This window comes from Xyrauchen texanus, chromosome 11 (genome assembly GCF_025860055.1).
Source record: "Xyrauchen texanus isolate HMW12.3.18 chromosome 11, RBS_HiC_50CHRs, whole genome shotgun sequence".
In the NCBI taxonomy this organism is placed as follows: Eukaryota; Metazoa; Chordata; class Actinopteri; order Cypriniformes; family Catostomidae; genus Xyrauchen; species Xyrauchen texanus.
In genome coordinates, this window is record NC_068286.1 from 35536433 (window position 1) to 35562478 (window position 26046).

Here is a 26046-nt window from a genome sequence, read left to right on the forward strand (position 1 = left end):
GTACATGTAGTACATTCTAGTGTTGTAAAATGTATATAGAGTAACATTCATTCTATTAGACCAGGTTGTGCATTTCGGCAAACAGAGTGTTTCAGATTAAATGGTGACACACTTTTTCATTAGAAAATCAGAAGAAAATAGTGGTTAAGAAGGATTTTTAAGAATGTTTTTTTAATCCAGCCTCAAGGAGGCAATAATAATCAAAACTGTCTTATTTCTTTTTATACCACTGCTTTCCTGTGCAGGCTTACAATGGTTTTTGGTCTTTGAACATGGCAGCTGATTTTGACACGGGCTATCTCTCCAGGTCAGTGTAGATAGCTTTTCAGCCTCTTATGTCATTCCCAGAAATCTCCACACTCACAGTGAAGGGCTTATATTCCACCTTAGATGCATATGTGTAGGTGCGCCGAAATTCATTTATACTGGGCCTTTTATGATGATGAATTATCCTATTTTGTACACCCGAAGAGTACAAATTCTCTATTACGTCTCTTTCCCAAACACAACCTCCAAAATATGCTAGAAATTTTAAAAATGTTTGACAAATTTATCAAATAAGAGCCACAATAGGATTTAGTTTAGTTAAAATTTCAGATAAGTTCTTAACCTTCATTAAATCTCAACTGATGGGGAAAATTGCAGAATGCAAATACTTCAATACAACTATCCATATAACCATGCACAGTTAAAAGAACATTTTTGCAACTGGATGCAACTTAATGCCCAATGTAAAAATCAGGGTCCTGAAGCAAAATCACTTGAAAACTACTGCATTAAATCTTAGGATATGGATAAACACTAGCAAAAGATACCACATGCACACATTCAGATAAACCATTATACACATTTACAAGGGTTGGAAACAGTTAAATATATAGGGCTAAACATGCATTAATGCAGGACTAACCTGCATTCATCACCCAATTCAAATAGCAACACACAAACCCTCTTAGCATAAATGCATATCAAACGCAGTGTGACATGAAAAGCTCAATGGGGTGTCCTCAGTTGTGGGCACTCGCAGTGGATCAGATGTAGAGGAACACTGGTAATCCACTTTCTATCAGCACAGACAGAGCACCAACACATACATTAGCATACGTTAGCATTCCTGTTCTTGTGATCTCACACATTGTATAATCTGTGCACTGCATATTTCTTCATATGACGACAAAGCCAAGTACGGATAGCACCGGAATAAATTTGTGTACATTAGAAGCCAAGAACATGAATCAAGATGCAAAAATACAAGCCTATTTTAATAAAACCTACTTTAATAATCTTGGTCATGCATGTCTGTTCACAGATACACAGTCTGTCCACTGCTAGCTAACAAGAAAATCCTTAAAATAAGTTCAAACGTTATTTAATATTAAACACAGGACAAGAGCATCTACTATCAGTTGTTTAAGTGAGTGATTTGTCAAAAGTAGGGTTCCTACAGTCATGGAACAATATCAGGGAATTTTCAGATTGTGATTTCCATGGCTGATAAATTCATGGCAATTTATTTTTATTTTTCTCTAAATAATTTCTACTTAATTTTAGTTATGCTCAGCTCTGAAACATTTAATTGACTAGAACTGGCTCCTCAAGTGTAATCTCTATTAAAACAAAAAAAAAAATGTAAATCCTTATTCCATGAACCATGAATGGGACTGATAAATTTATGGACAAATCTTGGAAATTCATTGGTCAAATAGTGTGGGAAACTTGTACAGAGGACACAACACATTTTTAATACTAAAAAGTTCTAATATGTTATTTTACCAAAATCAGAATGTTGGAAAAATATAACATTTCTCAGTGATTTAGACCATGGCATGATTGTAGTGCCAGACAGACTGGTTTGAGTATTTGTGTAACTGCTGATCTCCTGGGATTTTCACACACAACAGTCTCTACAGTTTACTCAGAATTGAGCCAAAAACAAAAAAAAAAAATAAAGTGAGTGTCAGTGTTGTTGACTTTAAAGCCTTGTTGATGAGAGGTCAATGGAGAATGGCCAGACTGGTTCGAGCTGACAGAAAGGCTTCAGTAACTCAGATAACCCCTCTGTACAATTTTAGTGAGCAGAAGAACATCTCAGAATGCAAAACATGTCAAAACTAGAGTCGGATGGGCTACAACAGTATAAGACCACACTGGGGGACTTTTTTATAACCATAGTGTTTGGTCAGTATCTATCTATCTTGTATCTTTCATATATAAACAGCAATCCTGGGGAAATAGATGTGTGAGGACAACTGTGACTTGTACGATGAATGGAAGGAGGCCACTAAAACAATGGAGAAGTACTGTCAGCTTAGGAAAATATGGACAAAAGAAAGGCATTTATGTTGCATATGAAAATTTATTGTACATTGTATGACCTAATGCATTTAAATTTACAATTTTAGTATTGGGTAGGAAAAAAGACTTTTAGGATTAAATTAAAAACTGAAACAGTTAAGGAACTGTTTCAGTACTATCAGTATGGTACAGAATTTTAAAACACATCTTTGATGAAATACAGTGGAAAAAAAGGGAGCTGGAACATTTGAAAAAGAACAAAAAAAGTGCTCCAATTTCAGCAGATCATCTGCTGACAATTTTGCTTCCAACAAATTTAGCCCATAGTCAATGCAGAAAGAAAAAGAAAACAAGGAAAAAAAATACAAATCAGGACAGTGGTTAAAAAAAAAAACATCCTAGTGGCAGATTTGTCATGATGGATTCCAATAATCAAGAGAAAATCCTGACCAATTTCTTTAAAAAGACCCTGTTGAATCAGGCTGTTACTAATACTAGAATACTAGATTCTGAGTTCCCCATTGCAAAAAGCAGCCACTGTCTGCCCCCTGCAGTTGAGTTAGTACAAGTATGAGTTTGGCTATAGACCTTTACATGCATTAAAACAGTGATAGAGAGTAAGAATTCAGCAGAAAGAGCACCAAAGGAATGATATACTGTATTCTCAATTAAAATATATTTATAAAAAAAAAAAAATCAATAGTCAAGTTTCAATGAATATAGTTTAAAAAGTTGGACCTTAACCTGTCCATTTTGAGTTTTGATCCAATATGAATCAAGATGATTTAAGACTGTCTTCTCTCAACGTTGCATCCAATTCCCTGATTCAGCACTAATGCGAGATAGAATCAAAATAATTCAAATTATTCAAGTGCAACACTTTTGCTAACAAATGTACAAATCACACCCACAAAGTTGGATGCAGAGACAGATGATAAATGTGAAAAAAGTACATGAGAATGGAGTGTGAAAATATACAATGTTGACAAGTCTCCAAAATAAAAAATGTTAAGGACTGTGTTAATACAAATCAGATTTTATGGATGAACTCAAGCTGAACTGCTAATGACAATAAGTAGAAAACTATTAGTGTCCGAGACAAACGCACACACACCCTCCATGAGGATCAGTCCTCCAAAGGTGTCCGTTTGCTCTTCCTGCTGAACCACTTAGATATGGATGATTTTTTCTTGATTTTGTCTTTCTTCATATCTGTTAGCAAAATGTAGAGCAGAACCCATAATGAAAGAATTAGTTTACCAAAGAAATTACAATTCTGTAATGAAAGTGAATGGTGACTGAGACTCTGCCTAACATCTCCCTTTGTGTTCCATCGAGGAAAGAAACTCATACGAGTTTGGAACAACATGCTCAAGTAAATAAATTTTCATTTTTGGGTGAACTATCCTTTTAACTGAAAGGTGCATAAAGTTCACTCATTTCAAGAGAAATCAAGAGGTCACTGACTTTAAATGTAGTCCTTATGTCGACCATAGTCTCGTTTGGTTGTTTGGAATTTCCATAACAGCTTCCAAAACGCTCAGACTATTTTTATGACATGAATTGCAAATGGTTATGACTTTTGCCCACATTTCTGCATTGGCCTAATTGGGTTGGTGAATTATACATTTTATTATTATTACTTACTTTAGTATTGAAAAAGCAGGCAGATTGTTAGCCATAGCTAGATACCGGTGGTGTCCATTAATGGTCTTGAAATCAAAATGGGTCACATAACTTTTCATGTTGCTCACATATTGGCCTTTTAAAACATGGACTACATAAACATGCATGGACCAATTACTCCTAAGATTCACAGTAGCTTAAGTGGTGGGTGGAGGGTTGCGCAAGTGTCATTGGTTCCACAAAAGAAACTTTAGATTAAGCATCAGTGATCTAAACTTAAATAAATAAAATATATATATATTTTCTCTCACCTGCTTGGTTAAAAGTTCAAACAATATTTTGCAATTAATGCAGCTTTATCTTAGAAAACTTTCTGATCTTTACATATGGATACTGCCTTTAAATGACATTGCTACCCTAGAAACAACACCACTTGCACTATCAGCTTTCCTAACAATGTAAACTAACTACAGATTTTTATTATTATATTGAGTGGAAAATAACAATGAACCTCACACATAATCAACTGTGCAGCTGTATGGCTATCACTGAACAAAACAGTGACAATAAACAATTGTCTCGCTAGTGCCAACCTCAAATTATTTGCTAACAGAAAGGAATGTTCGCTTTCAGTCATTCAGCAGAATGAACTGTAATAAATAGAGTTGGCTGAAAATTTCTGCCTATTTAAACCGGGAGCAGCTGGTGCACACTAATCAGTTTCTAGCCAGGAAAACTTAATTAGTTTGGGAAACTGCTTTATCGAGAAATTCATGGGGAACTTATGTAAAATTCCTTACTGGGGGTTGATTTTTTATGTTTTGTTATTTATTTATACTTTCGCTCCCTAAATATCCTTATTTTTTATTGATTTATTTATTTGCACCAGTTTTGAAAGACTTAAGGAAAGAACTAATCAAACATGATTTTTCTTATTTTCAGGATTTAAATCTACATCAACATAAATTGAGATGATGCTTACCAAGACTCTGTATCATCTTATTCAGCTGCTCATCCTCCTCTTCCTCCCTATGAACATAAGAGTAAAAACAGCACAATGAAAAATTTAAATAATGAGAATGAAATTAAAAACAGCTGTTTATGTGTGTACAGAGTGAGATCAGTGACTTGAGCCACTTTCTTTTTTAAATTAAATGTTGCATATCTTACATGAAATCAAAATTCACACACTATTATTAGCTTAATAAATGTCTGGTATTATATTGTCATAATCATCCATTAAATGTTAACTTTCACGGCCTCTGAAACAACTTTTCAAGACCATATGTGTGGCAAAAAAAATTATATTACCCATAATATTGTCCAATAACATACAAAGTCCAAGCACATATTGATGGATAAAGTCCTGACTCCCCCTTTTCACAAAATGTTCTATTATTTGAAAAATTGTCAAATTACAGACCATAACTGCAATGCAAATGGTTTTTCATGTTCTGTATTCTAACTTGTCAAATGTGACCAGTAAAACAATATCAAAGGAATAGTTCACCCAAAAATGTAAATTCTCTCATCATTTACTCACCATCATGCCATCCCAGATTTGTATGAGTTTCTTTCTTTTGCAGTACACAAAGATTTTTAGAAGAATATTTCAGCTCTGTAGGCCCTCACAATGCAAGTGAATGGAACCAAAATAATTAAGCTCCAAAAGCACATAAAAGGAGCATACAAGTAGTAGTAGTAGTATGTTTTATTTAATGCCATGTCAGCAATCAAAGCTATTTTCATGGCAAGAATTCAATTACAAAAATACAGATATCATGTAAATACAATAAAAACAAAACAAATATAGATAGCAAGTCATATTATACAATATTTTTTTTTAAGATTAGCATATGACAAGAAATCCAAAACCTTTTCAGGCACAATCTCATTAAATAAGTCTTTTAACGAGGTAACTTCATAAAAGAGCGAGCATACAAGTAATCAATAAGCCAAAATGCATAAATAAGGCTCCAGTGGTTAAATGTCAATGTCTTCAGAAGCGATATGAGAGGTGTGGGTGAGAAACAGGTCAATATTTAAGTCCTTTTTTACTGTAAATCACCACTTTCTCTTTTTTTTTTTCTTTTTTATGGCGATTTGCATTCTTTGTGAATATCACCACCTACTGGGCGGTTAGGAGAATTTATAGTAAAAAAGACATTAAATATTGATCTGATTCTCGCTTCTGAACACATGGATTTATCCACTGGTGTCTTTATAGATTACTTTTATGCTGTCTTTATGCGCTTTTTGGAGCTTAAAATACATTTGGTACCCATTCACTTGCATTGTAAGGACCTACAGAGATGAGATATCCTTCTAAAAATCTTTGTTCTTGTTAAGCAGAAGAGAGAGAAAGTCATATACATCTGGGATGGCATGATGAGAAGATTTACATTTTTTGGTGAACTATCCCTTTAAATGCAGCCATGTTCTCTTCAAGATGACAAATTACATTACATTATCATCAAATAACTGATGGAAAACCAGACCATCATAACGAATAATGACAATGTAAGATCAAATTCTAATCTTGTAGTACTGTATATGGTCCTCAATGAAAAAACATAATGACTAGGAAATGTGTCAGATTAAATTCAAACATACTGACCCTGTACACTCTCTTAAAAGAATACAGCTACAATTTCTGTATTCATATGTTCTCTAAGGCAATACGGTGTGTGTGTGTGTGTTTGTGTGTGTGTGTGTGTTTTACAGCCTGATCTCATGAAAATGATGCTACTATGGCAACATTTTTGCAAAATGAAATTATGTGCTTCATTACATGTTTCACTGCAGTTTCGGGGGGGTGGGGGGGGGTGCAAAAGCAAGTGCAATGGACTTGTAATCAGATGTTTTAAAGATGAATGATATATAGAGGTTTAGATGAGTAAAACGTACCTCCCTAACCTAGAACATTAACCTAAACAATGGTGTCATAAAAGCAAATGAGAGGTAAACAAATCACACATCTTTACCAGTAACCAACACCTAAACCTAACCGATGGAGTCCTAAAAGTGAATGTGACATGAAAAGCACATTTTCAGAAGCAACCATGTCATTTATTGTCACTTCTATGACACTTTTGTCTCACGTGTCAACTTGTGTGCTTGGCTGGGCTCAAACCGCAGTATTCAGAGTTCAAAGTCCAACACTCTATGAGGTGAGCTACAACAAGCTAATCACATAGGAATAAGGGTGTAAATGTAGGTGGGTCTGTAATACAAGCATTCAAATGTAATTTTTTTTAAATGAAACCTTCAAGTAAAAGTGTTTTGATATAACAATGTGCGAGTAATAGTGTGAAAAATACGTGTTTATAAAGTCACAATCAGCCATTGTAGTCATGATTTGTGTGAAAGTGAATGAAACGCTCAGTTAATTGCAACAGGAAACAGCAACGAAATTTAGAACGCAGCGCGTTAAAGTAAGTTTGCAAAAATATAGTTATAGTAACGTTCATTCTGTGTGACTAGGTTGGTGTTTAGGTATGCAGACCTCAGTCTGTCTTCATCTAGCCCCTCTAATATAGCATTTCTATCGTTCACAATATCCACCAGTTTGGCCATCAGCTCTTCCTCTCGTTTACGATCCCAAAAGGTCTTCAGATGCTCTGCAGAATAAAAAAATAAATAAATTACTGATTGGATAAAGATGTTTTAACTTCAATTGGGATAAATTGCATTTGCCAACCATACAGATCAGAAGACAGGTTTGAAATCAAGTGATCTGGCAACAACAATGAATAAAAGACAGCAATGTTTTGACATTTATTGCTAAACTGTTAGGAAGTTTTTACAGCAATAGCCTATTTGTGGCGAATCGATATGGATTTTTTTAATGGACGATATTGCTAAATACAAAGCATGGTGGTCGATTGACATTATATTACAGATATATAGACTATGATTATGGGCTAATACAATCTAAATATAGAATTAAATACTTTTTAAATTAAACTAATTAAATTGAAAATGAAATGGCCAAATATCATTCGATTTTTTTGGCCTGGCTGATTTTCCAGTCAATACAGAGCATCTTGAGATCTGAAGTGTCTCCCAAACCGCACACTTCTGCACTATTATATGTCATTTTGTAGTGCAAGTAGTATGTTAACACTGAAAATGCAACAAAAATATGTGTCCTATGAGTACCCTGATGATGCAAGTCTTCAAACGTCAAAACGGAGTGTAAAATGTTGTGAAACACGTCATGCACTCAGTGCTCCCAGTTTGCTGTATGCAGCAGAAGGGTGGAGTTACCTGTAAGCATTGCTGGTCTGACAAAACAATTGTAAATAATGGAGAATGTAGCAACTAGCAAAACTTCAGTTGAACTGAGGTTGGATAACACTCTAAAGCTAGCGGCAACACATCGCATGTGTTTGAAACTTCATTTCCGTCAACAGTTAAATGGCAAATGTTTCTATGTAGTAAAAACTGTGAAGCGTTTCATTTGTGATGATACTACACTTAAAATTCATTCATTAAAATTCTGAGTGCATCGTGTATAGTGCGTCATTTGGGACACAGCTCTAGTTTGATCTACCTGGAAATAAAAAACCTAGTGTAGACTGAATGGGTGCAGGTTAACAGAGTGGCTCTACAATTTTTGTGTCCCACCAACCTGGTTTCTCGAGCAATCTCCTTAGCTCTGCCTCAACACTGGGCTGCTCTTCCTCTAGATCCTGCGTTCTGGCACTATCACAACACAAACACTGTTATTCAGAAGCACACAAAGCATTCAGAAATCTGAGACATTCTCTATTTGCATTTCCAGTGATTCAAGAAATGCATCCTTACATGTACACAAGCTCAGATTCACGCCTCATGGAAACCTGTTTGTTTCTGATAAGGTTAAACCAGTCCACCATTAAGTCATTCATTAATGTGTCCTCTTGTCCTTCTGAAGAAAAGAGAAGAACAACATTTCTTCAACTTCATTTAATTTGTTTAGGCTAGTAATTCAACTCACAATAGAGAATCTGCTGTAATATTTGTCTCCACCTACTGGAGCATTAGAGAAGGACATCTATTCTTTTCAATAACGCTCACTGAGCTGGAGTCTACTAATACTCAGATACTCTTTTCTGTTTCAGTGATATGCGCCATGTCTTAGTGTTCTGGAATGATGATGAATAATCTGTAGTTTTATTTAGGTACTTATTTAGGCTTTTTTTTTAATATTTTATCATATAAACTATTTTGGTTAAAGGAATAGTTTGGGACAAAATTAAATTTCTCTCATCATTTACTCACACTCTTGCCATCCCAGATGTGTGACTTACTTTCTTCTACAAACGCAAAGATTTTTAGAAATATATCTCAGATCTGCAGGTCCATACAATATAAGTGAATGGTGACCAGAACTTTGAAGCTCCTAAAAACACATAAAGGCAGCATAAAAGTAATCCAAATGACTCCAGTGTTTAAATCCATGTCTTCGATATGATAGGTGTAGGTGAGAAATAGATCAACAGTCAGCATAAACATCATACATACCGACTCCAGCTGTTAAATTACTGTCTTCTAAAGCGATACGAATGCTTTTGGTGTGGAGCAGATAAATATTGAAGTCCTTTTTTTTTATCTCTACATCATCTTTATGGTCAGCAGCTGTATGCAAGTGTGACATAATCGCATTGTCACGTGAAACATTCGAGAACTGAGGCAAGTACGTCACAGCTATAAAAGCAGCGCTGTTTACAAATGAGGAGGAACACTGTACAGAAGCTTAATACGATTTTAATAAGATTTTTATGTATCCGTTTCTTTACTCAAAATGGTGCGTTTGTGTGATCATCCTGGATGTCTCAACCGAGAGGAGAATGTGAGATTTGTCTCCATGGCAATGCGAATACGTCACACGAGAGATCTCCACCCTCTCATGACGCTTACGCTCACATTGGATTACAATTAAAAAGTACTTAAATATTTATATTTTTTCACACCAAAATCGATCATAGAAGACATTCATTTAACAGTCGTATGGGTGACTTTATGCTGACTGTCTTTGATTTTTGGAACTTCAAAAGTGAAATCACCATCCACTTGCATTTTAAGGACCTACTGAGTGGAGATATTTTTCTTCAAATGTGTTCTGGTGAAGAAAGAAAGTCATACACACCTGGGATATCATGAGGGTGAGTAAATAATGAAAGAATTTTCCTTTCTGGATGAACTTTCCCCCTTTAAATTATTATATTATTACAGGGTTTGAGTGACAAGAGGGTAAGTAAATGTTTTTTTTTTTTTTTTTTACAGAAATTAGCCTTCCATCTCAAAGTAATTTTCACATTATATCAATTTCCATGAACAACTTCTTCCAAAGAAATATCACTAACTGTAAAATACACTAAAATACGAAATACTATTAGTAAAAATAGGAATTACTTTTCTGGGAAGTGGATTTGATAAAAAAAAAAAAAAAAGTTCACAGCAGGTCACGTTTGATTCAGTTGTCAAAAGTTTGATTAATTGTGAAAGCTCGGCTGTTTTTAGATATGTGCACACAATATGCAAGTATACAAACCCTCATCACACTGTCTAAGTTGTTTTTCCAGCTCTACTCCTCTCTTCTCCAGCTCATTCAGATTCATCTCAATTTCCTTCAGTTCCTTCATAATCTCTTCTTTAGGAATGTAATCCGGCTAAAGCAAACAAAGACATCCAAGAACGTAAAAAAAAAAAAAACCTCTGAATAGAATAAATAAACCATTGAGGGTCTGTACAATGCATATGTGGAAGTTAAAGAGATAATTCTAAAAGAGTTGAATTCCAATAAAGACACTATTTTGATTCTACTGTCTATTTAAAGATAACCGTTCCCCAAAGGTCCTTTTGATCCTCCAAAACAGTTTAAAAGGTCCCCTTGACAAATTAATCCCTCAGCGCTTACACACATAAAAGTGGACAGAAACGCACAAGACCAGATAACACATGTAATTATTGTTTTGACAGACCTTGTGCAATTTGTGAGTTTCAGTCCCTGAGGGGCACACAGGAGATATACTGCTGCTACTGATGGGGTCTGGAAGAAAGGTAGAGAGAAAACAGAGAGGTAGTAAGATAAATGGTCAAACAAACAAAAACAAAAACGTACTGTAGTACTTCTTTTTTGATGCAGGTTTGGTGGCACCTGGCACCCATGGTCCTGTGTTTTTTGGACATGGTACTTTGATAATTCCATAAATACCTTCATATATGAATGTGAAAATAATATACACTACAAAAATCCTTACAAATCTTAATAAGCATTTTATTTTTGTCTTGATTTACATTAACAATGGCTTTCTTATTTTAAAAAAATATATACATTTGCAAAAGATATTAAGACTAGAATTGAGAAAGCATTTCTTGAATATCCATGCCTAGTTTTTTTCTCCCTCTTTTGTTTGGATTCAGAGATTACTTGGAGATATTTTTTTATAAACTTACTCCGCTTAAGCATAAACTTTTCATTCAATCATTAGATTTTCTAACTTGTAAACAAAAGCCACAAAAAAAAAAAAAAAAAAAAATCTGGCATGTTATAGGCCTAACCCTCAATAAAGTACATTATTTTAGATATTCAAACTTGTTACAACACTCACCAAATGCATAATTCTATTTCTTAGATTTTCTAACTTGTTTTAAGCACAACCATTAGTAAAGCATTTTATGTTAGATTTTCTAACTTTCCACTCTCACTAAATTATTAATTTATTTATTAGATTTTCTAACTCGTTACAAGCATAAGCCTCACACATTTATTATTTTATTTCTTCAATTTTGTAACTTGTTTTAAGCATAAGCCTTATTTCTTAGATTTTCTATGTAGTTTTATGCATAACCCTCCCTAAATGTGTGTGTACAGTGTGTGTGTGTGTGTGTGTGTGATATAGATATATATATATATTATCAATTCTTAATTGAGAAAATTAAACATAACCCTCATTCATTTTTTATTTTATTTATTTGTTTTTTAAATTATGTGATTTTTAAATTATGTGATAAGCATAACTCTCTCTAAATGTATTATTTTACTTTAGATTTTCTAACTTGTTATAAACATAACCCTCACTATTTTATAGTTGTATTATCTTTTTGAGCATAACCACCACTAAATGTATCATTTTCATTTATTCTTCTTTTCCAATAAAGCAGTAAGCCATCATACAGTCCATTTATCATGGTGTTGCCTGTGATAAAATCAATGGATTTGAACGTGGCTCATCCAATCAGATCTTAATAGTCTGAGCAATATTTTTAACAGCAATTTGTTCTGTGCAGTATCATGATATTTATTAAAGTATCATTTCAGTACCATCTATAACCATGACTACACTATGGTATCACCACAGTACTTTTTACAAAGGCAGGTGTAAGTTAATGAGGCATTTTGTAGGGCACATTGACTGCTTTTTCTCTGAATTCAGACCAGACATTAAAAAAAATCCCAAACATACAACAAGATTCTTTGCCTGACCCTACATGTAAATAAGAATTTGTTATGGTTGGCTGAATAAAAAATATTTATACGAGACTTAATTTGCATTAATACAAATGCATATAGTCCATCAAATGCCTTACCACTAGGTCTAGGCCCATTTTTTAGCGGGCTAGGTGAGGGTGTTTTGGGGTGGTTGATACCAGTGGAATAGTTGGTGGTAGATGGGGCAGGAACAGAAGCCTGGGAGATCCCAAGACTTGACGTCCGTGGAAGGGAAGCTGCTTCTGTCCGTTTGGAGGGAGTACCGGTGCTTTCGATGGAATTAACAGTTCTAATACAGACAGAGATCAAACAAGCATGAAAAGATTTTCTGTAGAGTTTTGTGCCACTAAATGTTTAGCATCGCTTCTCTCACCTCTGATGGGGTGAACGTTTAGGAGGGTGGGGCAGGAGGTAGAAGAGGTAGTTACAGGTAAAAGATCTTTATGGGGAGAGTGCTTGTGCATGGAGTTATATTGGTTTTGGGGACTTTTAGATGCGACCCACCGCTGGCCTTTTTCGCCACAGCAGGGTTGCACACCCATCAAGACAACCAATCACAATAGAGCGTGAAGGAGTGGGAGGAACAGAGCGTCTGAAGAATGAACCGGTTAATCAGTAAGGAAAAGGATGATTAGTTAGGAAAATCATACAGAGACAAATAATTATAAAATTATAAATCACTGAGAAAAACATGCACATTAGGAAGGAAAAATGAAGAAAGACCTAAAGTATTTCACAAAGAGAAGACCTGAGCAGAAACAAAACTCACTTTGAAACAGGCTTGAGCATGGACCTCCAGTCAGATGGTGCGGTATCATTTTCTGTAATTACATCAAATTATTTGAACAATATCCAACCAGAAATGTCTTATTTTGGCTAGAATTAGTTTTAAGGTTACAGGTTTGAAGAACATTATCAACCTATAATTTAAATGACATCTAATCAGCTTATAAAGCTTACAGGTTATTTCGTCACAACTTCAGAAACGAACATTACGCAGATAATTTTAAGAAAAAACTGAAATAAGTTTTAAAAACAGCTATACAGTTAGTTCTAGTCCTATAATCTGATTGGATGAGCAGCCTTCCAAGACTGATGGCATTGATTCTTTAAGCAACCATTCCTGGAGATTGCATATTTACTCCAGGTGGTGACAAATGAGCAACTAACAGTATGTTATGATCACTGATTCAACTGATTTGAGTCTTTCACCATTGAAACTATAGAAGTGAAAAAGAATGATTTGTTCACACCTTCAGATTCATTTAAAAACATAGTTTTTTTTTATGAACAAAACACCTCTAGTTCAAACCAGAGTACTGAGAGTAATACAGAGAGCGAGTTGTGCTTTATGCTTTCTTTTTTAACCATTTTCATTGGTGGAGAAGAAATAAAAATATGCACAAACTACATCTATCAACCTATAAGGGGAACTGGCCCCCACAGTTAGCATGGTTTCTCTCAATGTTTTTTTCTCCATTAACCAACATCTTATGGCGATTTGTGTTCCTTGCCACTGTCACCTTTGGCTTGCTCACTGGGGTTCTAAATACAATTAAAATTTACAAATTGTTATACACAATTTACAATCATATTTTAATCAAACTACACAATGATGACCAAGACTTTATAGATATTACGGTTAAATTTTCTGTTTAAGCATGTTCTTCTGTAAAGCTGCTTTGAAACAATGTGTGTTGTGGAAAGCTCTATACAAATAAAAATGACTTAACTGCCCATTTTTGTCTGAAACGCAAGTTATTTTATATTATAAAATATAAAGTGCAAGTAGGACGTCACCATGATAATTGAAGAGCAACACTGCACGTCCCAATCCCGTTAGAGTGTGATAAAAATAATGATATAATATGAAATTGATTCCATGGGAATGGATGTAATGTACAGTATGTGATTGTGTATCAGCACAGCCCTAGATTAAATGGTGTCTACATTTTAAATTCTGTCAATTTATCAAAGGCAGATAAATAAACACTGTGAAAAAGAATGACATCTGCAAACACTTCATAAGAACAAACATTGTAAATGAGATCTAAATGGGGAATGACAGTGGAAACACACAGCGAGTTTGATCTTCCTCACCCTTGCTGTTGGCAGACATTGAGTTTGCAGGCTTAGATGAGCTTTTGTCTTTGATCCAGGATGGTGTTCCTGCAGCGGGTGCAGTAGTTTCCATGCTGACATCCAGTGGTTTCAAACGCACCCTACCAAGGGGGCCTTTAACACATGATTCCGCAGAGGAAGCATTACTATGGAAACGAAAGTGAGATGGCACAGCGTTAATGACGGATGTCCACATAGAAAAACTTGCATGACTTCAGATAAGTAACAAAAGGTCTTTGTACAGAAACACATGTCAACAGACACTTCAACATGCAATATGTGAGGAAATCAAACAAGACTCACTGGGACTGTGTACTTAAAGGATATAATTCCGCTCCACTTATCATGATCTCATTACTTTCACACCCATTGAAAACAGGTGATAAAATAAATGATGTAATAGTAGAGCTGGATGATATTGCTAAAAAGAATAGAGATACTTTTCAATATTTTGGATGATATTTTGATATAGGTCTTGATATTTATGTGTTTGCTATGAAAAGGTTTAAAAGGGTAATTTATTGCTTTACAAAATGTGTAAATTTTACTTAGAGGAATATTCCAGGTTCAATACAAGTTAAGCTTTGCATTTGTGGCATTATGTTGAATACCACAAAAATGTAATTAGACTCATCCCAAGCAAAAATCGAGGTGACAGTGAAGCACTTACAATGGAAGTGAATGGGGCCTATTTTTGGAGGGTTTAAAAGGCAGAAATGTGAAGCTAATCATTTTATAAAAACAATTGGATTAATTCTTTAGTTAAACTTGTGTATTATTTGAGCTGTAAAGTTGTTTAAATGGTAATTTTTACAGTCATTTTAGGGTTTTTTGACGTTACGTCGTCATGGCAACAAAGTTGTAAAATTATAATTTTACACAGAAAAGTTTAGGAAGTGATTTTATCACACTAAAGCCACGTTTACACACATACTGTTTATATATTGTGGCTATACTTTTGAAACAGAGTATTTTACTATAAAAAATTGGCCTCCGTTCACTTCCATTTTAAGTGCCTTACTGATACCCAGATTTTTGCTTTTTATTTATTTATCTTTTACAGAAAAGGAGGGATGAGTCAAACTTTATTTTTGTGATAATCAATATTATGCCACAAGTGTTGTCGATTGAGCTTAACTTGTACTGAAACCTTAAATATTCCTTTAAAACAATTGAGGAGAAAATTTTCAAATTATAACTTTTAAACTGTGATCTAACAACCAGGGCTGCGTATCCCAAAAGCATCGCTGGCGCCAATGCTCTCTACTATCAAACACATCCATGGTCAATTTGACCCACTTAGTGTTAGTGTTGCCAACTGTATTGGAAGGAATAATTTCACAGTAAAAATTAATTAAAATGGATGAAAAAATAAAAGCATTAAATAATTAAGGCATGCTTTTCTCTAAAAGAACATTAGAATGATTACTGTCAGCATTTTAATTTGTGTGCACCAATCATAGTACTAAACAGCAATATTCGCATAAAATTTTTTTTACTAGGTTTGCCAATCGCTTAACATTTTGTCCAAGGCAGACTTAAGTGCTGTTCTCACTGGACGTGTTGTTGTCTCACTGTGGTTGCATCACTTTTCAATGGTTTTCAATGCAGCATTAATGCTGCATTTTTAGGAATCTGTGTTGAGTGAAATGCCATTTGAAACTTTGACAAACGCATCTCAGGTTGTGCTCCATCCAGCTGTCTTTTTTTAATGCAGGAACGCGTCCAACTGTGTGGGGCTCCATTACACATTTTAAGCTAACTGCCCCGTGCTGAATGTGACTTGCAAAAACATGAAGGCAGTATTTAAAGTTTGAATTGATTTTTTTGGTAGTAAAATTACTAATTAAATAATTTACGTACTGTCAGGGGGCATGTTTAATTGCGTACATTTTTCATTTGAAATTTTTATATAATTAATCACACTGAATTAACGCGTTAAATTGACAGCATTACATTTTACTAAACATTTAAATATATACTGTAACGAGGACTTATGAACCTTTTTGAGAGATTATGAATCGCTGAATCAGTTTTTAATTAATTTATTGAAATGACACTTTCAAAGATCCACTGAAATTAATCAAACTGACTTTTCTCTATTTTTTCTACTGAAGTGTAATTTTTAACATTTATCTTAACATTTGCTATCAAAACATTTGTTTAAATGCCCTCATTCAAGGATCACAAAAAAAGTCTAAATAGCACTTTTAAAAAAACTTTTAGAAATTAAATATTCATTATTCAAATTCCAATATCAAATATCAACATTCAAATGTAAATATTCAGCCCTATATACTGTAATAATGCTCTAAACATAGCTCACCTGCCACTTGCTTTGAGCCCAGCTGGAGACAAGTTGCTGTTATTTTTGTCCCCTATCACCATCTTGCCGATCACAGCCTTGGCTTTCTCCTTTTCATTCTCCTTCTCTTTTTCTATCTCATGAACTTTTGTCCAGTCTCCCACCCACAGCTGGACTCTACCTTTGCTTGCTCCAGTTCCTGCAGTGATGCCTGGCGTTGTGCGCTCTGATGTAGACGTTTTAAGACGTCCTGGAGTCACTGATATAGTAGAGGTGTCTGCTGAGGTGCTCCTATTGACAGGAACACTACTGCTGGAATTGTTGCTTGACTCAAAGAATCTATCCAAGGAAAAGAGAAAAAACCCTTTCTGTGTGAAATGCCTCTTTAAACTTCAATATTTTCAAACAACAGAAAATCAAAATACGGAATTCATAGACGTTCACCTTTTTCTGGCTTCTTGGTTTTTCTGTACACCGCTGCTTGTGTTTTTAGATGTCTCAGAGGGTGTTATGAGGTTAGGAGTTTTTATGGTTGTAGTCACTGGTGTTGGAGTTGTTTTTGGTGCTGGTGTGCGCTGAACTGCTGGTGATGGTGTGGTAGCAGGGTCACGGGTGGGTGTTCGGTCACTTTTACTGGTGAGCCAGCCAAGTTTGGCTGTTGAACCTGCCTTTCCAGTACCTGCACTTGATGCATTCTGGTTATTCAGGGTGGAGTTTGTGCTCTTGCTGATATTGGAGGACTGAGTTTTTTGTGGTAGTACTGTAATGTGTGTGGTCAGGGTGGTCGGAGGCTTCTCAATGCTTGTGTGAGTCCTGCAGATAAAAGTCCCTGGTTCTTTTCCAGCCTTGTAAGTGCCAGAGAGGAGAATAGTGGAACACTCTTTGCATCTGTAGAAAAGGGATGTGGAAATGGACCATTAACAGCAAAAACACACAATCGGAAAAATAGGCTGAAGATGCTAAGAGTTAGTTTTCTTTAGAAAATTTGTAATCAGTGTTTTGTCTAACAAAGTAACAATTCTTTGTTTTGGTTGTGTATTTTCTTTGATATATAGAATATCTAAGGCAGTGACTCACAAAGTGGGCTATAATCACTGTTATTAACACATTGAGTCAGAGAGATGTTATATTAAGCAAATTCCATTATTTAATAATGTTAATAAAGTATGTTAATTAAGAGCAAATTATTATTCTTAAAATTGGCGGTTTAAAATAAAAAAAATGTATATAATAAAATAATGAACATTGGATTTTTATGTACATATGCATTTCTTCATTTTCCCTGGGAACAGATTTTAACTTTTTTCTTTTTGATATATGTATGAAGGTCTCATTAAAATTTAATTGGAAGCTTTTAACCAGGCCTTCATCATTTATTGTTGGTACTTTTCAAATGCCTTATATGTATAAATGTTAATGTTTGTTTAGCCTAGTATGTACATATACTGTTGGACACTGTTAGTAGCCGGATAACATGACTGCTGTGGTTTTCAAAAACGGTTTGAAATGTGGACACTTCCGACCAAAAAATACAGTTCCACTGTTCTACTTTCCATCTAAGATGAGACCGAGCCCAGAGAAGTCAGCAGCGCTTCTGGACAGTGTTGATGTATGGCTTCTGCTTTGCATAGTTAAGTCTTATCTTGCATCTGTGGATGCAGCGAAGAATGGTGTTGACTAACAAAGGTTTATTAAAGTAATCCCAAGCCCATGTTCATGATATCCATTACAGACGAATTACGTTTTTTAAGGCAGTGACGTATGAGGGATCAGAGATCACGTGCATTCACAAGTGGTTTTTGTCTTGCCCTTTACGTACCAAGATTTGACCAGATTCCTTGAATCATTTAATTATTGTGCACTGTAGAGTGTGAAATGCACAAAATCCTTCCAATATGTCTTTGGGGAACATTGTTCTCAAAGTGCTGGTTTATTTGAAGAATCTGTTGGCAAATTGGCAAATCTCTAATGATCCTTGCTCTTGAAGGGCTAGGCTGTTTTTGGAGGTTTCTTATACAGTATACAGTACTATGACACGGTTGCCTCACCCGTTAAACATCTCATATTTACATCCACTTATTTCAACTTGTCAAATTGTAATTAGTCTTAAATTGACAATGTCTCAACTTTTTTGCTGTGTTTTGCAATCATCTGATTTGAAATTACCATACATTTAAAATATATATATGAAATTCACAGGGTAAAACATCATATGTGCAGTATGTGTAGGGTGAATATACTTTCCAAATCACTCCTTTTTGTTTTTATTAGCATTATTCATACTGTTGCGGTATCTCACCTAAAACAGTTCCTGTGGTACAACTTGCCGTCGACTAGGTGGCGCTGCACAAGGTGAACATGTTGATTGCACATGTTGCAGTTGCTGCTTAGAGTTACTGTTTTATTAGCACGCTCAACCAGCACGTCTCTCTGGAAATGACAAAAAAAAAAAAGAAATGGCACTGCTGGAAAAATCAAGGCTATCAGTTGTGAAGCAATGTGCAAATACACTCTCGACAAAAGGTAATTATCAAGTACAAAATTACACCAGAATATTTCATTACAAAGCATTCAAATAAACAAGATAGTACATTATCGGAAGAACGTGCATGGTGCGGGACAATTTGCACACCTACATTTTTTTCTTAGGATTAGGGATTTGTTCAAATACTAATAGTAAAGCCTGCATTAATTGAGATCAATATAGTAATCTCAGAATTATGTAGCCTGAGACAAGGTTTGTCTTGTACACCCTCAAGGCAGTGTTAAATTGCCCATGCACTTCCATTAAACACACTATGCCCAAATTACAGACCTGTCCAACAATTAAATGATCCTAAAAGAACTGGCAGGATCAGATTTATTTTTGATGGGTTATATTGTGTACCTTAATGTCACTTGCTGGTTTAGGCATCAAATTCTCTGTAGCTGGTTTAGGTGAGGCAAAAGCTTTAGCTGTGACAGGTTGGTTCTTTTTCCCAGATGGTTCTTCATTAGATTCTTCAGCTGGCCTCTTCACCCCTGCCAAACCTCCAACTGCACATCCACACACAGTGAAACTATTACTGTTTGAAACCTTTATTTTTGTATTACGCATACTGGTGCACACACTATTAAACAATAAAATAAAATAATAAGTAGGCTAGTATTCCATTCTGGCCACTGTTGGCTTCTGAAGTTTGAAAACAATCACAACATTGTAAATTTGTCTGGGTAACAGCTATGCAGCGAATTGTGGCAAAGAGCAGCCACAGTGCTGATATCCATGTGCATGTGTCTTACTAGGAGAGCGTCCATGGAAATAATTGTAATACTGGGAGACATAGGTGAGAATACTAAGACGATCAGGCACTTTTAAAGCCACCATGTCTTCTGCATCCAGCAGTGCAGGTATACCCAACTCCCTCTCTGCCACCTGGAAAGCCTGACAAGGAAATACAAATGTGAGGGGTAAGAATTTTACTAGGGAGATTGAGCTCTCTGTAAAAAGTGCATTTCAGTGTGTGGAACAATATAACTGATGTTTTTTTTTTTATTGAAAACCATACTGGAAGCCAGATGTTGAAGCCATTTCTATGGAAGTAATAATATTTAGAGTCTATTTTGTAAAACCTGAGAAAACCTGTGTTGCATATGGAACGTAGAAATTTGAATGTAAACAGTTTACCAGTGATCTAGTATAATGTAATTTGATTGGTTGTTAGATTTAGTATGAAAGAAATAGAATCCTGCGAAACAGTCAGAAGCCACTGGACTTTGGAGCAACACAGTCTTTTGACCTACACGGAACTACAGTTAATTAGTAAGAAAAGTAAAGATCCTAAGTTTTTATATTTTATGTTTTAAAATTCATAATTAAACAGTCAAACGTTTTGTGTTGAGTACAAAAGAACTTTGAATTCCTAAGCTAGTGAGTCAGCTTGTTGCGCTCACACCAGACTTGCAAAAAGCCTTGAAAAGGTAAAGCTTTGTTTGATATCTGCAGACTGCAAAGCGAAAGCACTCAAGTAATAAATGCAGGCAATAAATATTAACTAGGAATAGACAAGGAACTAGACCATAATATGTAACTTAACTTACTGGAGGAAATTTAAAGCCTCAATTCAGACAACCTCTGAGACATGTTGACAACATTTGAGACATGCTGATGACACTTATCTGCACTTTTTAAGGGATATTTCACCCAAAATTCTCTCATCATTTACTCAACCTCAGGCCATCCCAGATGTGTATGACTTTTTATGTTTTGCAGAACACAAAGATTTTTAGGAGAATATCTCAGCTCTGTAGGTCCATACAATGTAAGTGAATGGTGACCAACATTTTTAAGCTCCAAAAAGCACATAAAGGCAGCATGAAAGTAATCCATAATACTCCAGTGGTTTAATCCATGTCTTCTGAAGATATCTAATCGATTTTGGGTGAGAAGGACTAAAATATAACCCTTAACACCAGCAGTCTCCTTGGTGATCATGATTTCAATTGATTTTTGAAAAATGACTTTTGGTTACCATTAACATGCATTGTATGGACCTACAGAGCTTAAGTATTCTTCTAAATAACTTAATTTGTCTCATCCAACTGGAAACATTAACTGCCGGTTCTCTTAAAGAGACACTACCAATTTAGCGCTTGCTTTACATATCAATGTAAACAATGTAAATCGTACAAGTGCATATAAACAAGAATGTAACAAGAATGTTTCAATGTAGTTAGTGTAATAAATGAGTAAATATAAATTATTATGAATAATTTATAACATTATGAAATATTGAAACATTAGAAAACACTAAATCTTAATAGGTTTGTGCCATTAAAATGGTCAAAATTAAATATAAAATAAAACATACAATCTTGATTTTTTTTCCTGAAGTCATATATATATGAAAACTATATACTGTATATGTGAAGATGCTCTCTTCTTTATTTTGGTCAGTAATACTCAATTCATAGTGTCATATTAAGGGAGTAATCAACTTTTAATGCATGACTTTTGTATAGTTTCAAACATTACAATGATGTAGAACAGTTGGGCAACACTTTGTAATTTGTGGTGATTTTCCATGCAAAAGGCATCTAACATGCCAGTATGCCAACAAAAATCTGAACTTGGCCTGTATTTCCTTTACAGAGAAGAAGAGGGAAATAACTTTGGTCAAAATAAACAAGAGCAGACATGACCAAGGAGAGAGCAGATACAATCTATAGATAAAACAGAAAGGTGTTTCTCTGTAAATATTTGTTTGAAAACAGGTAGGCTAATGCAATTCTAAGAACACACATTTCAATGTAAAATCTGGGAATCAGTAAAGTATCATTACCAGTAGTTACATGCCAAAGTTACTGTTAATTGCAGATGGTAGGGTTTGCTTGCTTGCTTGCTTGCTTGCTTGCTTGCTTGCTTCCCTTTCATACCTTAGTCAGGAAGATAATCTCCTCCCCGTAAATCATGCATTCCCCCCCATCTTTCCTTCTCATAACACTTTCTCTTCGCTTTCTATACAAATACAAAGATGTTTGTATACAAAGATGGCACTCTTTTTCAAAATCCCCCTATTTGCATTTCTTTGCTTCTTCTACAATTCTTCTCATTATCATCCTTTATAATTCTCTCTTACACAACAATGCCCTATTTGGACAGCATTCCTTTTCCGTGGAAATACGAACATCAGAGTGTGCAGTAAATGATTTATAATGGTCTAAAACAGCACAACATGTGATTCAGCTGCTGTAAAGGACAGCTCAAAATGAAAGAATAGGCCTCAAAAATGCATTCTTCAGCCAATCGGTCAGATCGCAGCCTTGGCCAACCACACAGAGGTCACATAGCACTTTGAGGGGTCAATGGAACTTTTTCCCAGTTAAAATGACAGAGTTGTGATCTGCTTGGAATTTAGGCATTTCACAGGAAATCTGGAAGGGATTCAGTGGCTGAGCTGCTCTAAACTCTTAAAATAAAACTAAGGGTTGCAATGAAAACCATAAAGGGTTTCACAGGCTGATGCCAAATAAGAACATATTTAAGTTAAACCCAGAAACCAATACACTACTACACAACTCAAGAACCAAATATTAATAAGAGGGTTTGAGAGTTTAGAATCAATAAAATGTGATAAATGTTAATAAATAAATCATTTAGAAAAACAACTCCAAAGTCTTACCAGTTGATTGTTTTCATAAATATTTTCCTTGCTCAAAGAGTCAAAGTCTCTGCAAGAGAGCAAACATTTAGAAACAGGCATGCATTAGTGAACATAACACTGATCAACATGCAACAGGGATTTCCCTAAACAAATATTAACAATAAGTGCGCTGTAAAATCTGAAACTAAGAAAACAAACACAATCATAACTATGGACTACCGCCATACACAGCAATAGGTATATCAAACAAATGCCAGATATTGGAGCAATGTTACGAGATATAAAGGGGTTTCTTCAATTTCTGGCAATTTCATGTCCCAAGGGTTGATTTTTATTATGGGGTGACTACTTGCACTAGGTAGAATTAGCAACAGCATCACAGCACAGCTCTTTGCACTACAATAGTCGTGTGAAAACACCCCTAGTGTCGCTGCAATGGCGTGGGGTGTAACAACATTGTGCATGTGTTTGTCTAGTGTAGTTGATCCGGGTTCGATTCCCCTTTTGGCCTACTTTTCCCATCTTGTTTCTACTACATTTAATATATAAAAAAATGAATATAAAAGTTGATTTCCTTGCAGTGATTTGGTCACGGTGAAGGTTGGGAAGTTGAGAGAAAGGTTTGATCATGGTAAAATTAACCATGGATTTACTACAGTAATATTATAGTAAAGTCCTTTGGCAGATGGCATTTTATAATGCAAGTAACTATTGTTTCTATATTAATAAAAAACTGTTGCTTTAGCCTTGTCCCATAGTAAGACTTACAATATTACACTATGAAAATTCAAATGACAAATTACAATGTTTTAAACTATGACAATCTAAACAAAGAGTGAAATAATCATAAACCATTTTAATGTTTAGTGTGTGAAATGTATTTATTTCAATTTTGCCCCCAACCATTTTTTTTTAAGTTACTGTACTTGAAGTAGCCTACACTTAAATCAAGTACAACGTTGGAGTAAAATCAAGGTAAATATCACCTGTGAGCAGAATATTATTATTTATTTATTTTTATGGGAGGGGCGTCAAGAAATGCAAAAAGTGTGAAAATATTTAATCGTGTGTATTTAGGATTGATAAAATGTTAGATATGAAATTAGACTTCGCAAATGAGTCGGCCATTTTACAAAAAAACAAAAAACAAACATTAACTGTTGGACATCGTTAGTAGGCAAATGTAATAAACTGGTGAGAGTCTGAAACATGTTTTAACGAGACTTTGACAGTACACAGGGCTAAAAGTGCCCAAAATTGAAGAAACTCCCTCTAATGTTCTCGTCCACCTTTATTGAAGTCTTGATTTCCAAAGTATGTTACGCTGTATAAACTGTGAACATACTCGAAGCTAGAGTATTTTCTTGAAACTCCCAAATTCCAAAAAAATCTAAAGTTTTCATTAAGTTCAATTGTAGAAGCTCCAATGTTGTCGTCCGCTCGCGTCCTAAATTATGAAAGTAAAGTTCTCGTCTAGAGTTCTAACGTCTCAAACAAACTATTAAGCATTTTTATGCATTAAAACACTTACTACCTTTTCACGAGATTCCAAATCGTTCAGACGCTGTGCTTTATCCTGCACAATACAATACAATACAAACCCCGCATTGGGTGAATGGGGGTTGCTACTTACATCAGGTCTGGTCTGTGTTTGTGAATTAGAGCGCAGAACGCCAAACCGTCCCGAAACGATGTGGTCATGTTTGTGATCGACACATCCCGATATCCTCCACACTGGATTTTGCACCACTGTTGAAGAGCCTTCACAGCCATCGCTGCGAACGGGACTTACACAGCTAATAGTGTCACTACAAACTCCAACAATGAATCTGCGCGTGCTTCCCTCCTTCCAGTCTGAACGCGGAATGTTTCACCAACGCTTTTGGTTTTCACTCTCCCACACCAAGTGATCTCACCGTCATCAGCTGAAGTTGAGAAACCCCTGAAAGTCCGAAGAAGTATAATGACGTCTTCATGGGTGGAGTCAAAGGTAAGCATTTTACAAAGACTTCCCCTATACAAAAAATATATATATATAAAAAATGTATATATGTATATATATAAACTGTACCATGATACCTTGATGGTTTCAGATGGTAAACATCATACAGTAAGCAACATTCATGAACCATTTGCATGATTCTCCAAGATACTTCTAGGCATACCTTGGTATAGTTTTGCTTCTGTACTTTTTATTTAGTGGTTTAGTTTATTTAGTGAACGTTAACCTAATAATTTGTTTATGCAAACTACACTGTAATATGTGCATACTGTGGCTCCCAAAAGTTGGCCTATTTGGGCACTTAGGCCACACTCAAAACTGTATAAATTCCATTGCATTAGATTAAAAAATATCAAACAAAGTGGCATCTGCAAATAAATTACACTGTACCTTTTGGAACTAGCTATACCTTTGTAGTCATTTTTGTAATTATTTTTAACCAACTAGTCTCAAGATCAATTTGAGAGGATGTTGAATTACACATTTGAATTTTAAAAACAAAATTCTATCCAATTAGTTGAGTAATCTTCAATAAAATAAACAAAAATATTGTAAGATTTACTAGTTTAATTTAGCTAAATATTACACAATTCAATTTGATGGTGTTTTGTTGTGAAATTGAAATGTGTGAATCTTAAAAATAAGCTAAGCTATTTTTTGAGTGTATCTGAATTCCCCTCAAGTTCACACAGATACAGTAGTAGAGTACCCATAAGTCTAGTAAAAAAAACGTTACTTGAAAAGTGTGCTTGTACTGTCTATCTATAAAATATACCACTTTGTTTAGTTTTTTGCTATATAATGCAATAACTGTCTGGATCAAGACATCAATAGACTGCAATGGTTATTGAGTGTGTATGCTCAAAAGGTATACTTCTATATTCCTGCAACTGTCAGGATATTCTCCCATGTAATGTAATAAGTCCATTGCTGCAGTTTATTGTTCATCGTGTCTTGATGGGTGTGGCTGTGTTTGCAGAGCAAAACACAGCTTGTTGGGCTTGTCTAATCTCGCTTAGTCACCTGCTCACATTGCAGGAAACAACTAAGCAAGACACGCAGATATAATTGACCT

The 26046-nt window shown here is 35.0% G+C and overlaps 1 protein-coding gene across 2 annotated transcripts in view; it reads right to left on the bottom strand.

The window, feature by feature from the left end:
• Positions 1 to 2347: 2347 nt before the first annotated feature.
• Positions 2348 to 26046, bottom strand: part of LOC127651393 (MICAL-like protein 2) — a 71371-nt gene continuing 47672 nt past the window's right edge. Inside the window, exons 1-18 of one of the 2 annotated variants that reach the window (XM_052137187.1) lie at positions 24603 to 24911; positions 22988 to 23036; positions 20109 to 20250; positions 19714 to 19862; positions 19126 to 19256; positions 17271 to 17714; positions 16848 to 17165; positions 14501 to 14667; positions 13170 to 13221; positions 12499 to 12689; positions 10890 to 10957; positions 10460 to 10577; positions 8731 to 8833; positions 8555 to 8628; positions 7427 to 7541; positions 4904 to 4950; positions 3410 to 3507; positions 2348 to 3127 (exon numbers count right to left, since the gene is read on the bottom strand). In XM_052137187.1, coding sequence (XP_051993147.1) covers positions 3422 to 3507; positions 4904 to 4950; positions 7427 to 7541; positions 8555 to 8628; positions 8731 to 8833; positions 10460 to 10577; positions 10890 to 10957; positions 12499 to 12689; positions 13170 to 13221; positions 14501 to 14667; positions 16848 to 17165; positions 17271 to 17714; positions 19126 to 19256; positions 19714 to 19862; positions 20109 to 20250; positions 22988 to 23036; positions 24603 to 24742 — 2394 coding nt within the window. In that variant the 5' untranslated portion in view covers positions 24743 to 24911 and the 3' untranslated portion in view covers positions 2348 to 3127; positions 3410 to 3421. Of the gene's footprint in view, positions 3508 to 4903; positions 4951 to 7426; positions 7542 to 8554; positions 8629 to 8730; positions 8834 to 10459; positions 10578 to 10889; positions 10958 to 12498; positions 12690 to 13169; positions 13222 to 14500; positions 14668 to 16847; positions 17166 to 17270; positions 17715 to 19125; positions 19257 to 19713; positions 19863 to 20108; positions 20251 to 22987; positions 23037 to 24602; positions 24912 to 26046 lie in introns of those variants that run through there. The other variant, XM_052137186.1, reaches the window with a different exon arrangement.